Here is a 16,878-nt window from a genome sequence, read left to right as displayed (position 1 = left end):
ATATATATATATATATATATATATTTAAAGGACTATTTGTTTAGAAATTGTATTATTTATTAACTAGGCAGCATTAAAGAATTTATATGGTTCTCAAACTAGAGAGAGGGCAAAGGTGGTTTACTTGAGTACGATGTTGCTTTGCATTTCAAGTAATGTGATTGAAACATATAAAATCAAGAGGCTGACCATGATAATGGTACTTCTAAAATGTTCTCCACTTCATAGAGAATCTGAATTCACCCTTCTTTTCCTGGAAAAAATGGATTCAGAGATATTCTTTGTCTTTAAAAGAACTGATCCTTCCTTGCCAGACAGCGTTTGGGTTTCCTCTTTTCAAGATCGGGCCATCACCCTTTCCCAATCCTGCCCATCAACGGTCACAAAATTGGGACAAAAATCCTAGCTATGGGATACCACTGACACGTTGCTTAAAAGAAAACCAGGGATAAAATCCAAATCTCATTTAGTAAAAAGAAAAGCCAAATTATTCAGAACTATCCAATCAAATTGACTAGCATTGGACATACTGCTAATCAACACCATATACAGTATTTTCAAAAGGGCAAGGTGTCTAACATCTGCACATGAATTGTATTGGAGAAGAATCTATTCTAGGACAGAAATTCCCTTTGAGCCTCCCCTTCCCTCTCAAAACTCCATTTACATGAACATAGGCTGAGCAATCCTAAGAAGCAAAGGGGTCTATAATCTGCTAAAACTGACGAAGCACTTGCGTTTCCTTTCAGCACTCGGCTGCCTGCCGCCTGACATTTGGCCAATGCACTTTTATGATGAGTAGAACAAGTGTTCCCCTGATTATAAATGTTATCGCTGGCTCTCCATCTGCCCAAGAAGCAATCCAAATGGTATTGGAATTTTGTTGTTAATTAAACAAAAACAAAACTGAAGGATGAGACTGGAGTTGCACAGATGAAGATTTATTACTTCTAAGCATGAAACCACTTTAAGCCTAAACTTATTTGACAACTAAGGCAGAGGAAAGGTTTTCTTCTTTGGTGAGTTCAAAAGGCCTCATTTAATGATGTTTAAAAAACAACAGTAAATCAGCCAACAAAGAGGATGTTTCTCTTTATGGTCACTTGTTTTCTCCTCCCTGTCCACATGCGTACACACACCAAAAAGCTGTATTGTAAAGAGAGTTTCTGTTTTGCATGGAAAATCTAATTATACAAATTCTCTTACGTACGGAACCAATATAACTATTAATACCTAGAGGCAGTAGGGAAGTCTTCAATATGATTCTAAGCCAGTTTTCCCCCTTTAAATTTGATATGGAAACATTTACAGCATTCTTCATTTTCCCACAAACTATTTTTCTTTACTTTAAATTTGTACCAAAGCAAGATAATCCCATTAAAACACAGGATGTTATGATATTGGGAATAAAAGATCCTAATTCTCTAGATGCCTTATAATTCTATTTATTGAAAATCGGCAATGTCAGTACTTTTGAGCTACTTTTCTTAAAGCACAATAGTATGAATCCATTATCTTATGGCAGCCAGAGGTCACTCCAAGACAAATGTGTGGGCTAGAGCTTTTGGGGAATGATGGTGGTGGTGTAATTCTCCTGATTATATTAGTGAGGGGTAATATAGAAGTTCACTTTGTACTAGAACTACAAAAACAAAAAAGCCAATATATTTGGAAACGCCAAAATTAAAATAGTGAAACATAATTTATTGTTTGCTTCCTGGTCATTAGAGGAAATGGTCTTAGCTTCCTCACCCTTGTCCCAATCAACACAGATTATACTAAATAAAATGGATAAAGACTGGCATTGTCATCTCCCAAATAGCAAAATCTATTCTATAATTTAAAGAAATGCAAGAAAATGTTAGAACTACAAAGGGTATTTGAGTCATTTTATTCTTACAGGATTAATGAAACGCAGAAAATAGAATAAAAGTTTTTTTTGGGGGGGCGAGGAAAGAAGCATAGATTTCTTTTACATAAAAGTCGGTAAGAAAATCTTAACATTTTTTTCTTTCCAAAATGACTTTAAGTGCTTAAGAACGTGAATCACTGGGACGTTTCCTCTCTTTTACTTTACCAGTTGCACATTCTAAAATGATTAAATCCTATTTCCCCACAAGCCACGGGAAAACGATAGAAAATTTGCTGTGGGCACGTTGCAGAGCGAATTTCATCTCAAGCAGCTCATCTCAGCGTCCAGTACGTTTCGGCCTGTTAATAATTAATAAAAGAGATGCCACCCAATCTCTAGTGAAGAAAGGCAAAGCTCGGTGATCCGAAAGTAAACCCAGCGCAGATACCGAATCGGCGCCCTTCATCCTAGATTGCAACAAAACCTCAATCTAGCAAACATTTAAGGAGCGGCGCCCGTGCGGATGGCAGAGCCCGCAGGACAGTCTAGATCTGCAAAAATGCTGCGCATTAGGGAAGCCCTGTCCGCGGCAAACAGATGGGGCTCTAAATCCCCGCTCCCGCGGCGGGGTCTGCGAAGCCGCTCGGGCAGATTATCTGCGGGAGAAACCTGCTGCTGCGCGAGCGGGCGCGTGCTGCGCGCTGAGTGTCTCCCGGGCTGTTTGCACCGGTCCTGAGAGTGTCTCGGTTTCCCCGGGCGGGCGGCACGGGCGACTTCCTGCAAACCTCCAAACTTTGGCTTTTCCATGAGAAACTTCCTTGACTTGCCCTGGTTTCTTCCTTCCTCACCTGGGAGGCCCTCCAGTTAGTCCTCTCTTCAACTAGTGTCCTCTGCCATCCTGCCACCAGGCTGGTGACGGAATCCCGATCGGGGCGAAGGCCGGGTGGGTAGGCTTGGCCGCAACTAACCCGCGCTGCTCGGCCCTCACCGCCATCTAACCTCCTACTGCCCGCAAATCCACCCCCCGAAGTATCCAGTGCGGAGGGGCGCGCGGCGGCTGCGGCCAGCACGCTTTGGAAGCCCTTCTGACTGGGGCCCGGGCACTTTCGGAAGTGGCCGCAGCAGGATGCGGTGCGGGCTGGCCGCACTCCCCGGGGCGGGCGGCCGCTCGGGACTGCTGGGCCGCTCAGGCGGGAGGGCTCAAGGCCTGGGGCGCTGACCAGTCCCCAGGGAGGACATCGCGCTCGCGCGCCAGCACGGCCCGGCCCGGCCCGGCTGCAGAGCCTCCCTACGTAGGCCGGAGCTGTCCGGGGTGCGGGCCTTGGGGACCCGCCGCGGGCGCCCCCCGGCTTCCTCCGAGCTCCACAGACACTCCCCTCCCTTCCAGAAGCGCGGCTACTGCCGGCAAAGTTTCTTCCGGGAGCCCCGCCAGGTGCCAGGCGGACCCGGGCAACTGACAGGAGCCGGACGGGACGAAAGACAGGGGGCCCAGCGCGTGCGCCTTTGCCCTCAACAAGAGGCAGGCAGATCCCGGGGCCGCGCTCAGGTGGCGCCGCCGCGCTGGCCCAGAAGGCCCCGGCTGGGCTCCGGCGGCCAGCCCCGGGCAGTACGTGCGCTCCGGCAGGCGCGCCCACCCCTCCCCCTGCGCGCCCGCCTCCCCGCCCCCCGGAGCCGCCAGCCCACCCGGCCCCCGGCGGGGCGCCTGGGCTCACCTTTCATCGCTGCGATCACAAAATACATCATTTAAGCCGCGGTGCGGAGAGCGCAGGGAGAGCGGATGGTCCGATCCCGGAGCCCCCTCTGCCGCCGCCGCGCCGCCGCCGCCCGAGCCACAGCAGCAGCTGCCGCAGCTGCCCGCCCGCCGAGAGCCATCCCGAGCCATAAGAGGCTCCATGTGACCGGCTGACATCACGGCCGCCGCTCTGTTTACACCGCGCCCCTCCGCTTCCTCCCCGGGCGGGAGGCGGGAGGCGGGAGCGGGAGGCAGGCGCGCCTGAGCGCCGCGCCCGCCCCGCCCCCGCGGGCAGGTGAGCGGTGGCTAGGCGGGCGCTTCAAGGCCAGGGCTGGCCGTCCGCGCCCCCGGCCCTCTCCTCGCTTTCGCGAGTACCTGTGGCCGCCCGGGCGCCTCCTGCACGCTGCACTCCGCGGAACTCACGCCTGACCACTTTCTTCCCCTGTCGGGTTGGGCGAGAGGCAGGTAACCCAAGGCCAATATCCCGCTCCCTTCCCTGAACCCTCAAGGGTGTTAAACGCTCCGGCTGGTTGGCGGAAAAGACGGGTTTGGTCTGAGGCGGGGGCTGTAGTCCCCTCATTACCAATTTTCCAGAGCGGCCCAACTCTATTCGGGAGGTAGAGCCCCCCCCCCCCCCAGATCCGTGGAGAACGTAACCATCGGAACCACCCCGGGGAGTGAACTAAGCGCTTCCCAAATCTTTCCTGAGGGACTCAACGGGGGGTAGGGGCAACTCCGCCCGCACAAGTATTAGTAACCATCATCACACCAACAACTAAGGTCCTGGTTTACAATTACTTCTTCCTTATCCCTCTCCGCCCCAACCACTGACACCTGGTAGAAGAACTCCAGGAGCCAGCCAACTTGGGCCACTAAATTCCCAGGCTCTTCCATATCTTGGGTCCCATCTCCGAGAACCCATCCAGAAGTGGAAAAGGCTCTAGTTTTCACATCCTAACAAAAACTTTGTGGTATTTTGGATAGGAAAAGGAAAAAATAAAAGACCTCTGAAGGTCAACTTCGTGAATTCTAACTTGCAACTAGACTTAATTCCTGCCAAACTTTGAAGCTTAATTCTTTTAATTGGCTTTATGGAAACTAAAATCATGACATTATTATCAGATGAATCTCTTTACTATGAATTTCAGATGCTACATATCCATAGTCTGCATAATTTCAAATTTTACCAAGCGTGTTTGTGGTATTGAGCATAACAGAAAAAAATGATCTAAAATCAAGTCTGCATACCTACTATTGTTCCTTCAATCCTGCTTTCTTTCCTGATGGTCTGTTTCCATTTACAACTTAAAATATTAGATGGTTATTCGGTGTTGCACTCATGGTGATTAAACAAGCAGAGTCCTAGAATTTTTTCCGTATAACTGAGTTGTCCTTGCTGCCAGAGCTGGGCCATAATTTAAAATACGGAGACAGTCAGCACTGCAGGAAGCTAGAAACATAAACTGCCCACCCTACTCCTTCTTCAAGACAAAATATACACAGACGTCTGATTTAGAAGGTCAAGAAATTTCATTGTACCTTAAACCATAGTTTTACAAAAGTTTGACTTCAGCTAAAGTCATCCTAACGCAGTTTTTCCTTTAGAATTTTTTTCCAAATAAAACCACAAAAATAGGAAAAGAAGTCATAAAAGTACGAAGCCAAGACCTACCCATGTTAACTCAGCTGTACAGCCATAGCGAAGTGAACAAGAGTTTCAAATGAATCAACCATACCCTTTGTGATGTTTACAATTATGAAATTAAATCACACCATGTTCCCATGATGCAACTGTATCTCACAGTGAGGCAACACCCCTCAGTTACCCTGACATCGTCATTCATATTTGGTTCTTGATCTCCCTTGTGCTAAGGACTTTAACGAGAAAGGCTTCTGCCAAGCTATCCTGCAGGTAGGTCCCAGGTACCATTTTTCTTTTTTTTTTTTTTAATACTGTTACAGGATGGGAAACCATCAGAGACTGCACACTCATAGGTATGTTCTTCAATACTCATCGCAAATGAATGCAAATATAAACTCTGAAAATTCACAACATTACTTTCAAACAGTATCCTGCTTTAGAAAATAATGCTTTGAAAATGACCAAATCCATTAGCTCTAGACTGCCTGTCAGACATCTGATTCCTAGGTAAATAGTCTTATATTACTAGTAATTGGTCTTTATTTCCAGACCATTTCAAATGAAATCGGTAATTGGGAACGACATGTGATGTGACATGTGCCCCTGCAGTTACATGTAGCAGAATCATTCACCTATAGGTATGTCCCCAACAGAAATATAATCTCAAAATACTTATTTGAAATATTTTACACATTTATTCAACAAAGACATTTTCAGGATAATGTAATACTGACCTTGCCCTTTAGAAATGTATTTCATTCTTATCCTATAACTAATGAGCAACAGAATTGCATATGTTGTCTTAACTTTCTTATGTGGCTGGATGCTATTTGTAACATGACTATGAAATGTCTTCAGCCTTTAACCCAGGGTATATATTGTTCTTTATGTTAATACCAAGCTCTTGTAAAGCTTTGAAAGTTTAAAAAAAACCCTCTTGAAATACAAATTTTCTATGGAATTATAAATCCTGAACAAAATAAATCAGGAATAAAAGGATCCATATCTTCCTTCAATACTATCGAGTTGGAGCCATAAATGTTGCATATTTCAGTGCAAACTTTTTACCATCTATATATTAAAATGTAGGAATAATTACTTAGATTATATTAAATAAATGTTTATGGAATACCTACTGGGGGGAACAGTGTTAAGCGATATATTCTTTTCATTAAAATTATTTTATTAAGTGTTCTAGAAAAAAGACAATTGCTCGTGTGAAGATAATTAAATGAAATGAGACTTCTTTAACATGAATGAGATTATATTATACATTAACTCTCAACTCAAATGTTTCTGTTGGCTAATCAGAAAAAGAAGGCACACATGTAATTCAGCACAGGGTCCTCTAGAGTTGGTGACAGCCCCACATAGTGTCCCTATGTGCTGGGTTTCACATTGGATCTGTCCCTGAGCAGGGAAGTGGACAGACACTTCTGATGTCAGGCTGTTCCCAAATGCCTATGAGAGGGTTCTAAACTGGAGTGTAATCTGTAAATTGATACCAATCTTTATACTTTCAGAATTTAAACAAAGAAATGACACTTGATTTTATGAGAGCATATTTGTTTTTCTTACAAATGGGGGTCTGATCTCTGATTTACCACTTTGAATCACAACTACAATGCTACAGGGGAGAATGGCAAACCAAAGGTTGACACGAGTCGGCAAGTGGCTTCTGGTACAAAGATGATTTCAAAGTTTGCTGATGAACACGAGGGAGCATTTTGGCTCCATGGTTCTGTCTCACCGGGGCCCTGATTCTCTCTCCAGTGTGTGGCAGCTTGCTAATTCAATTAATTTCTTTCTAGCTGAACAAGAAAGGGATCAGTGAAAGGTTAATGTGGTCCTAGGTAGCTCGACTCAGCTGCATCCTGGGCCACCACTGCACTGGGATCTGTAGAAGCTGGGCCATTTTGGCTGACACAGAGGCAGGGGACCAGGTCTCCCACAGACCAAAACAGGGACAGACCCAGAGAGTTCTAAGCTAGACTGCTTGGGAAACTACAGAGAATGCACAAACTTACAGTCGATCACAGCCTTACTTAATTTTGAGTCTCAAAGGAACCAGTGCTTCATAAAAGAACGATTATAAATGAAATAGTACTGATGAGACCTGGACACCAAAATTTACAGAGCTCTGACCGCGCCCCCCCCCCCCATTTATGTGTTAAGGGAGAGGGGATTAACAGATTAACATAGCTTGTTTTATTCAAGCTTTAAACCAGATTTAAATGTACATGCAGGTATGCATATACATACATAGTCCATGGAATAGGGTGAAATAAATTGTATTTTGGTGGTGAGACACATCTTCAATTTTATACACACACATTTCACATAATCAACCACATTTACTGAATTCCTATTATGTGCCTGGCCACTACACTGGAAAATCAAACAAGAGCTAGACAATAGCCCCAATCTTGAGAAGCTTACTAATCAGCTGATCCTGGCTGTAGAAACCCTATAGAGAAGTCAGTTCCCTGAGTCAGTCTGAACATCCCTAAAGGGAGGCAGTGTCTGGATGCCCACTGCAATGACGTTTGCGTGGCACTTTGCCCTGCACAGTTGATACATGGCTGCAAATCACTAGTGTGGCTTTTAGTGTAATGGGATGTTGAAGGTGAAAGATTTGGGTGATTTGGACAATGGTAAAGGGATTCTGAGATTTCTGGGAGCACATGTCTCATACATCTATTAGGAAATTCAAGAACTTGCAGATGTTTTGTAACCATCGCAACGAGGGAAAGGGTCAAGTTCACAGGCACCCAGACCTGAGCAACCTCCACAGATTAGGTGGGCAGCAGGTGCCTCATGACACACACACCTGCCAAGGCAGCAAGGAAGGAAATGCACGTCAGAGGCCGAGACTTCCGACCCTTCTGTTCCTATGGGGTGTTTTCACCCCGCTCCAACAGCTGGCAGTGCAACAAGCCATTTAGGAAATTATGGCTGTGTTAGTTAAAAGAATATGAAAAAGAGAAGTGAGCTCACAACTTGGAGACCTGGGTTCAAGTTTCACACTTGCCATTTGCTTCCTGTGTCACCTTGGGCAAGCCACTTCACCTCTCAGGTTATCAGACCCCTTTCCTGTGGAATGAAGGAATGGGAACAGACCTCCAAGGTCTCCTGCAATTTAAACATCCCATAACTATTTCGAGTCATGTCCCATCCACTCCTCAGGAACACCTTCATCTGTTTATCTCTGCCGCACCATGTCCAATCTCAGAGCCTTCTTTCTTCTGCTGAACTCCAGGGTATATAGGATGACTGCTGGCATCAGAAAAAGCCAGGCTCAAAACCAGTCTTCATTCCACTCACTAGCTGAGTGATCTTGAGCTAACCTTTGTTTTATCCTATGGAAAATAAGAATAGTAGAGCCTTATAGGGCCACTGGGAGGAGTAAATTTAAAAGAGAGACAGAGTGATTCTCACTTAGTAGGGCTTACAAATGGAAATACCATCACTGCCCCCACCACCAGCCCCTACATTATTGTACACACAGAGTCTGTGCCTGGCATAAATTATTGACCGTAAAAAAGATGTGTTAAAATGACTATCGGCATGCATTTTGCTAAGCTTTCTGCAATTTTAAAATGTGTATATATAAAACAAGCATTTATTAAGTACCTAATTATTGGGAACACAAAGATGAATAAAAATTGAATTACCCCATGGCCCAAGGGATCCATGATCTCACTTTTTTATGTCTAATTTCTTATAAGAGTATAAGCTTTTTTATATCTTGTTTTCTGTAAGAGTGTAAGGTCCCAACCAGCACACATCAATAAAGACCTTTTGTGCATTACACTGTGCTAGGACATAGAGAGGGAAGAGAAAAGATTAAGATGTCAGACCTACCCTCAGGGAGCTTGCAATCTAGTAGGAAAATAAATGCAATGTTGATAATGTAAGGCAGACTGTGTGACACATAATCTTAAGCATTCCAAAAATAAGGTGTTACGTAAGCCAAGAATCAGAAAGGTTACTTGGTGCAGGGTTAATCTTAAACTTCATGAAACAAAGGACTTCATGGAGGAGGTACTACTTGAACTAGACCTGGAAGGACAAACTGAATCTTAGTGGACAGAAAAAGGAATAATGGGCATCTTAGAAAGAGGGAAGAATGCAGGTAAAGCACCGAGACAGAAAATGCATTTCTTCTTTAAGGAACAACGAGTGGTGAAGGTTTATAGTAATGTAAACTACATAGAGACAGGAAGGGGAGAAAGAACATCATACAGGTCATAGTTATTTCTTCTGCTTTCCCTCCAAGTGCCTACTACAGAGATTTGCAAAGTATACATATTTAGAGAACGAGTTTTGAAAAATAACTGAGGGCAGAAGAAGGGAGTTGTGCTTTAGAAAATAAATCTCCTTTCGGCTTGCCAATTTCATTGACTTACTGTAAGGATTAATAGTTGGTTTGGTAGTCATAAAGTTAAATTACACTTAATAAAACACATAGAGCAAAAAGAGTTTCACATCACAGCACACCGAGGAAGAATAAAACTGGAAATGGGTGTTATTTCATCAGAGAAAAAAAAGTAAGCAAAGTATTTTAGGATGAACAAGATAAACTGAATGTTATTTGATTTTGTATCTCATCCATTTCAATTCTAAAAATTATCTGAGACAGTTCCATTGATATAGATGCGTCGTATATAGGCCACATCTTATTTATTTGTTTTAAAACCGATCTTAAAAATATATTTTCAAATAATGGAGAAAAGATAAGCAGTTACAGATGGTTTCCCCCTTTTTTTGTCCTGCATGATTAAGGACCCCAGAGTAACGCGGCTTCACTGGGGAATCTAAGGCTTGCGGCTCCGAGCCTTCTTAGGAGCGAATGCTGGAATTATTTCGCCTTCTCAGAGAAAATATGTTTCTGTTCAGTCAAGCAAAGTAATCAATTATTCTGCATTATGAAATACTCATTTTATAACTATTGACATTTCAGACAGTTGTGCCACATGTCAACAGTGGTTCAGATGCTCGCATCTAAGCTCCAGCCGATAGGACGGGATTCATTGGGCCGATAGTGTCTGGCCAGAAGTCTATTCTCAGCTCTTAGAGGTATCCGTATTATTTACGCTCTGGCCTACACTAGGGAAATAAGCTGTGAATACTGAAACAAGAATAGGCCTGGGTATATATTTTTTTCTGTCTTAATAAAAAACGTTAAATTGTTCTAAATATGTTAGACTAACATTTAAAAAAACAAACAAAACAGTCTGTACCCATCTCTTGAATTAAAAACAATTCTTACATTTTATAAAATGGAGATGGATTAAATTAGGTATTCCATTCAGAGACTCCAAAATTCACATTAGATTTTTGAATATCCGGTTAAACTTTGTGTCCCCAAAGATAATTTCCCAAAATCAAAAGACTTTCCAATAATTAGACATCACTGCAGCTGTTGCTGACTTTACCTCTCCTATTGGTTAACAATGCCTGGGGAGAGACTCTGTGCAGACACTTCTTTTATGCTCTTGGTAACATTAATTTACCCTAAATTCTCTTTTTTTAGATGAGGAAACTAGGGCACAGAGAAATGAAGTAACTTGCCCAAGAACACAAAGCTGGTTAGCAGTGAAACCATAACAACAAACTACATAAACTGATTCCAGGGTGTGCACCCTTAACCACGATGCTACCAGTCTCAAAGTTTTCATGATGTTTCCTTACATTGAGCACTACTCAATATTTTAAAAATGGCAAAACTGACTTCTTCAAGAATCAAAAATTACTACTCTAATTAATACAGTTTAGGCATGTGTGCAAGACATTCTTTTATCACCAACTCCTGTAATGGAGTAGGGTGAGCATGTGTCATTATGAATTATTGCACAATTTAGTAAATTATTTAATTACTTACTAATGAAGAAACATACTGTACATGGTTGTAATTATCCTGTTTGAAAACAGAGTTGTCATTTGTACATTTAAGAAACACTTGCTACACATTACATTAACTCTTGAGGAGAATTCTTTCCTATTTTGGAATAATTAAACAACTCTTATTACTGGCAATGGCATGTTAGAGGACTGCAAGGAAACTAACAACTACAAAAGCTAATGTTCAATTTCTAGAAGACTCCAAGCAAAACAATAAATCTATGAAAAACTTTAAAAATCATGATTTAATAGTTCATGCTATTAGAAAAAACACAAGATAGAAATATTTACTGTTTTTATATCTACAACCAAATCACTGCTGCTCTTTTCATAAAGGTTTTGTAAACTGTCATATAATATAGCATTTCCTTTACCTATTTTAATCATCCAAGTGGCTTTGTTAGTATAACCATCTTAAGCACAGCCACTTAATTTTCAATGCACTTTCGAAAAACAGTTGTCTAGATTTATTGACTATGGTCATGCACGGCATTGTTATTTATATAAAGCCATAGTACACATATAGCCTTGAGATGTTTTGACAACACATCTTAAGTAAAATATACATAAAGTAACTTTTAAAATGTCATAATACAAGTGAGAAAGAGTGACTTGCTTTGTATAAGCAAAGGTATTATTGAGAAACTATGGATATGCATTATTGAATTTGTTATAAAGGCTTAAGTACAGTAGTGGTCTTGGATAATCCAACTAGCCTATAGTTCCAAAGGCTAGGGTACCTATTGTATAACAAAACTGATTTTCATTAACTACAATGTAATGATGAGTTCATTTACAACATCTTTGCTCCTTGATAAATGAAATATGAACTATGACAGAGGTAATGTGGCAAAGACATTACACACAAGGAAGAATAAAAAAAGGAAATACCAGAATTGTTAAACACTCAAAGAATCATATGGTAGCTCTTCCTGCCTCAAAAGACATGAGCAGAAACACCATCCATATCTGACGGCTGTCTATCATTGAATAATTGTACATACTCAAGATAAGTAACATTATGTTTTCTCTTATTCCAAGGTCAAAATGCCATTTAACTGGTAGTTCAAATAAAAGTTTTGTCCTCTTATGAATAATGCACATATAAGAATTATTGTATAGTTTGCAGATTTCACCACTTGTCAAAAATAGTAAGACACCATTTCCTGTAAACAAATAATAAGAACCATGTTATATTTAAGCATTACAAAACAAAAGGAAAGAAAATGTGTTTTATATCACAGCATCCACTGCTCAATTCATAGTGTAACATAAATTACTACATAGTGTTTATCAACCAGAACTATAGTAAAACAAAGGAAGTACTCTGTTTTAATGGTATTTTCTGATGTTACTATGGAAAACTAGAAGAACTTTCTTTTTTTGGTATATTGATTTATTCTTCAGATCTGTTTTTTTCATCTGCTATTAAAATCAAATTTAAATATAGTAAAGCTCACTCTTTTTATGTACAGTTTGTCAAGTTTTGACAAAGGTTTTTAACTGCACAACCACCAACAGAATCAAGATGTGGAACTGTTCCACCTCCCCTCTCCTCCCAAATTCCTCTGTAGCCAACTTCCTCCCCTTTCCCACACCCTGGCAACCATAGATCTTTTTTCTATTCCTATAGTTTACCTTTAAACAATATCACTGAAGTGGAATAATATATTACATGGCCTTTTGACTCTGATTTCTTCCCCTTAGCAAATGCATTTCAGATGCACTCGATATTGTTGAGCATATCAATAATTTGTTTCTTTTTATTGTTGAGTAATAATAGTCCACCCCACAGTTTACTCATTCCCTAATTGAAGGCCATTCAGGTCATTTCCATATTTTAACAATCACCAAAAAAGCTGCTATGAAAATTCACGTACTGGTTTTTGTATGAATGTAAGTTCTCTTTTTACTTGGGCAAATATCTAAGAATGAGACTGCTAGATTATATGGGATATAGAAGTTTAACTATAAGAAATGTCAAAGGGTTTTCTTGGGTGGCTGTGCTGTTTTGCCTTCTTATTAGCAATGTACAAGAGTTTCAGTTGCTACATAACCTTACCAGCACTTGATATTGTCAGATATCTATTTACCTATTGTCAATTCTTGTTATTTGAGGTAGATATGTTCTATAAAGTCACTGGGATCAATGAATTAGTGAATACTATATCATTGCCCTTAGGGTTAGGTACCTGTGAGACTGTTGTGCTCCTAATATTTTTGTCAACTAATCAATAAATCACCTTGTTTTCTGTGTGTATGGTGTTATGTACTCAGGGAACCCAAACAGTTAAAAGAACTTTTCATTCACTTTAGAAGTAGATGTTTTAAAACTCTGTCAATCTAGCCACTCTTCAGGATCAAAGGTTATGTATACTATATACTATAAATATGTCTACATGAGAACAGATAATTTATCTATTCCAATTAAAAATATTTTCTGAATGTTTTAAAGTTATTCTTCAACAATGTAACTGAGTTTATACTCTCTCGAAACAAGAGTTTTCTTTCAAATACTTCTGAAAAAAACAAGGAATTAAATTTAATTGATGAGCATATTATAATTTTGCCTGAAATCCATTATGTCCATTAAGATTTCAAGGCAATAAAATCAATAATTTCTATAAAATTATCACAATCCTGTGTGTGACTCAAGCTAACAAGATCATCTAAATGCTAAAAGACAGTGGAAAAGAAGCTACGTAAACAAAAGAAGCTACAATAAATCTATTATGATTTCATCACTCAAAATACATCCATATGATTGTCTTACAAAATTATGATGATCATGATCAGCTATGATTAAGTGATACTATTTAAGATTATTGGTCTTTAGTAAATGCAAAACGTGATGATTCATTGACAAAGCAAGATAATGGGAGGGAGGGAGAGATGTTAATTCTGAGTATTTGATTACAAAGCAGAACAGATAGGTAAAACCTCAGAATCAATCACCCTTATTTTCTATAAAACTTTCATTGTTTCCTAGCTTACATTTATATTAACTTTTCTTGAGATGACAGTTTTTAAAACACATGAAGTCTTATGCGGAACTCAACAACAAGTCTAAATTAAACCTAGGGTTTAAAACATCATTTGCCGACAGGCATCCTCCAAGTGTTTTCCACAGAGGCACATCACTTCCGATTATTTCCAGGCTATTTTAAATGATCTTGGACAGGGCTATTGAATGACTTGTCAGGGAACAGGAAAACATTATGACACCACTTCTCCAGATTTCTTCCCAGAACATGAAATACTTGGGATTGTTCTAATAGAAGCAAGACTAGTTTAAGAACAACTTCAACTACACGTGAAAGCTTTCAGTTTTAACTGGGGGAATGCTTCTAACATATGGCAGCTGGGCTGTGACTCACAGCAACCTTGAAATTCTGGCCAAAATGTCTGTTTCCTGAGATTGTGTCTGATAAGCCTGTGCATCCCTGGTGAGGCCCAGCAGGCATTCAATAAATGCTATTGTTGAAATGAATGAATTTGAATTAAAGGGTTTCTAACCATGAGCTGCAAATTCCTCCGTCAACAAAATAATTCCATAAGAAAGCTGCAGTGTACTTGAATTCATATCTATGTGGAGTTCTATTTTCAGCTACTTTACATACTGTATTCCTTTCTATTGAATTATTGGGGTGATGCTGATTAACAAAACTAGACGGGTTTCAGGTGCACAATTCCACAAACACATCATCTGTACACTTTATCGGGTGTTTACCACCCTAAGTCAAGTGTCCTTCCATCACCATTTATCCCCTTATACCCTCCTCTACCTCCCCCCACTTCCCCTCCCCCTGGCAATCACCACACTGTTGTCCAGTTTTTTTTCTTTTTTTTTTTTTGTCTTTTCTTGCTCAATCTCTCTACCCCGACCCACTCCCCAACTCCTCACCGCCCTGCAGCGGTCAGCCTGCTCTCTATGAGTCTGTCTTCATTTTGCTTGTTAGCTCATTTTACACGTTATTTTCTTAATCATTTATGTTCAACTTGGTCTTTCTTGATTTTTTTTTTAAACCAAGGTGTGAAAAGCACAGAAACGTTTCCAGAATATGAAAGACAAGTATAGCTCTTAGAAAGTTTCATTTGTATGTAGCTTGTGCATGAAAATTATTTTGATATCTCGGTTAATCATTAGATATTTTCTGGAAACAGATTGTGGATGAGACACTGTATGAGATATTTGAAAAAGGAAGTTAAAAAGTACTACCCTTGCTTATGCCGCAAAAAAATGCCATTAAGATATAGTACAAGGTGGGTAGGTTCCAGTATATTCACTACATGAGCCAATGGTTCATTAAATGATACTAGATTAGAACTGCTATCAAAGAAGTATAAATAATTGCTATAACTCTTTTTATAATTACAGATCTCTCATTTGAAAGCATTATAAAATGGAACATGGGAAAAACAGAAAGATAGGGGAAATAAAAGGAAAGAAAGATGGATGAAAGGAAAAAAGAAAAGCAGAGAAAGTTCCACAAAGATACCACTAAAATTTTAAGAACTAAAGTTTGTACCTGTGCTTTAAAAGATCCCTCTGGGGTCACTCAGAGACCATTTACTCTTATGTAAGGTACAATTCTGACAACCCTGAGATCTGATTTTCCAGTGTACAAAAAAATATATATATAAAAACACAGCAGAAGGGAGTAGAGAGTTCTGCTCCCAGGAGCAAGGATACACAATAAATATTGAAGGAAGAGATTTTAAAAATGATAAAAAGTTAGATATGTGAACTGGAAAAGTATGGCAGCATGGAGTGTCTTTTGGCATAGGGGTAAACAACCAGCCACACCTCCAGGGACTCTGAGGGTAACCTGTATTACTGCATGCTGTACATATCATAACAATTAATATTTATAATGAGTCTGAAACATTAAGATTGGATTAACCCATGAACTCTAAGAAGACAGACTTACATAATATACTCCGAAACTCTCCCTCTCCTACACAGCAAGTGAAGTAGCTCAGGCACTTACAGAGATACACTCCAGACAATTAATTTATATAGGATATCTCAGTTTCTAATACTATTCGTGAATGGGTATATATATCTGGATATACATACCTGAAATAATAACCTTCATTAATTAAGACCTTATAATCAAGGTTTTAGTCCATCTGTAGTATGCAATGCTCTGAAGCCTATTGAAAAACTAAAGAGCTTTTCCTAGTAGGAATAACAGTTTTATACACCAGTATTTCAATTCTAATATTAGCCAAATATCAATAAAATAAAACACTGTTCAAATACATCCCTTTCTTTTTAAAGTTACAATGTTTTTTATAAATGTTTACTTGAATTTTGAGTGTTCAGAGCTGAGGTTTAAATATATTTAATTATATTAAGATACTTGCTATTTATACAATAGCAATTGCTATTGATAGGAGGTTTAACCTGCCAGAATTCAAGAGAAGGAAAGGGTAGCAATGAAAGTAAGTTCAATAGGAAAAGAAAGAAAAAGAATAACATAGGCACATCTTGGCACTGTTTTCACTCAACGCAGGTGAAGAGACTGGTTTTTAAAAGTACACTTTGTACATGTACACACATGATACGACATCTTCTTCACGGCTGTAACAATTCTTTTTTAAAACTGCTAGCCTGCTTCCAGGGTAGCTACAAAACATCTGTGAACACTAGTTAATTTATTAGAGTCATGGAAACCGCTGCCTGTACATCTGCCAGGATAGAGCCACCTTGTGCAGAGCCACAGCACAGGAACCAATGCTGCT

At 40.1% G+C, this 16,878-nt stretch overlaps 1 protein-coding gene across 2 annotated transcripts in view; it reads right to left on the bottom strand.

Annotated features, from left to right (window-relative positions):
- The window catches only part of RORA (RAR related orphan receptor A), a 788,307-nt gene that overhangs the window by 101,596 nt on the left and 669,833 nt on the right, over positions 1 to 16,878 (bottom strand). The window contains exon 1 of one of the 2 annotated variants that reach the window (XM_066274836.1): positions 3,565 to 3,752. The exons of the other annotated variant lie outside the window; for it this stretch is intronic. Within the exon in view, the coding sequence (XP_066130933.1) occupies positions 3,565 to 3,595 (31 nt within the window). The 5' untranslated portion in view covers positions 3,596 to 3,752. Of the gene's footprint in view, positions 1 to 3,564; positions 3,753 to 16,878 lie in introns of those variants that run through there. 2 annotated transcript variants of the gene reach the window in all.

Source organism: Saccopteryx bilineata, chromosome 4 (genome assembly GCF_036850765.1).
Source record: "Saccopteryx bilineata isolate mSacBil1 chromosome 4, mSacBil1_pri_phased_curated, whole genome shotgun sequence".
In the NCBI taxonomy this organism is placed as follows: domain Eukaryota; kingdom Metazoa; phylum Chordata; class Mammalia; order Chiroptera; family Emballonuridae; genus Saccopteryx; species Saccopteryx bilineata.
Note: the sequence above shows the minus strand (reverse complement) of the source record. Positions and strands in the feature narration are given on the sequence as shown.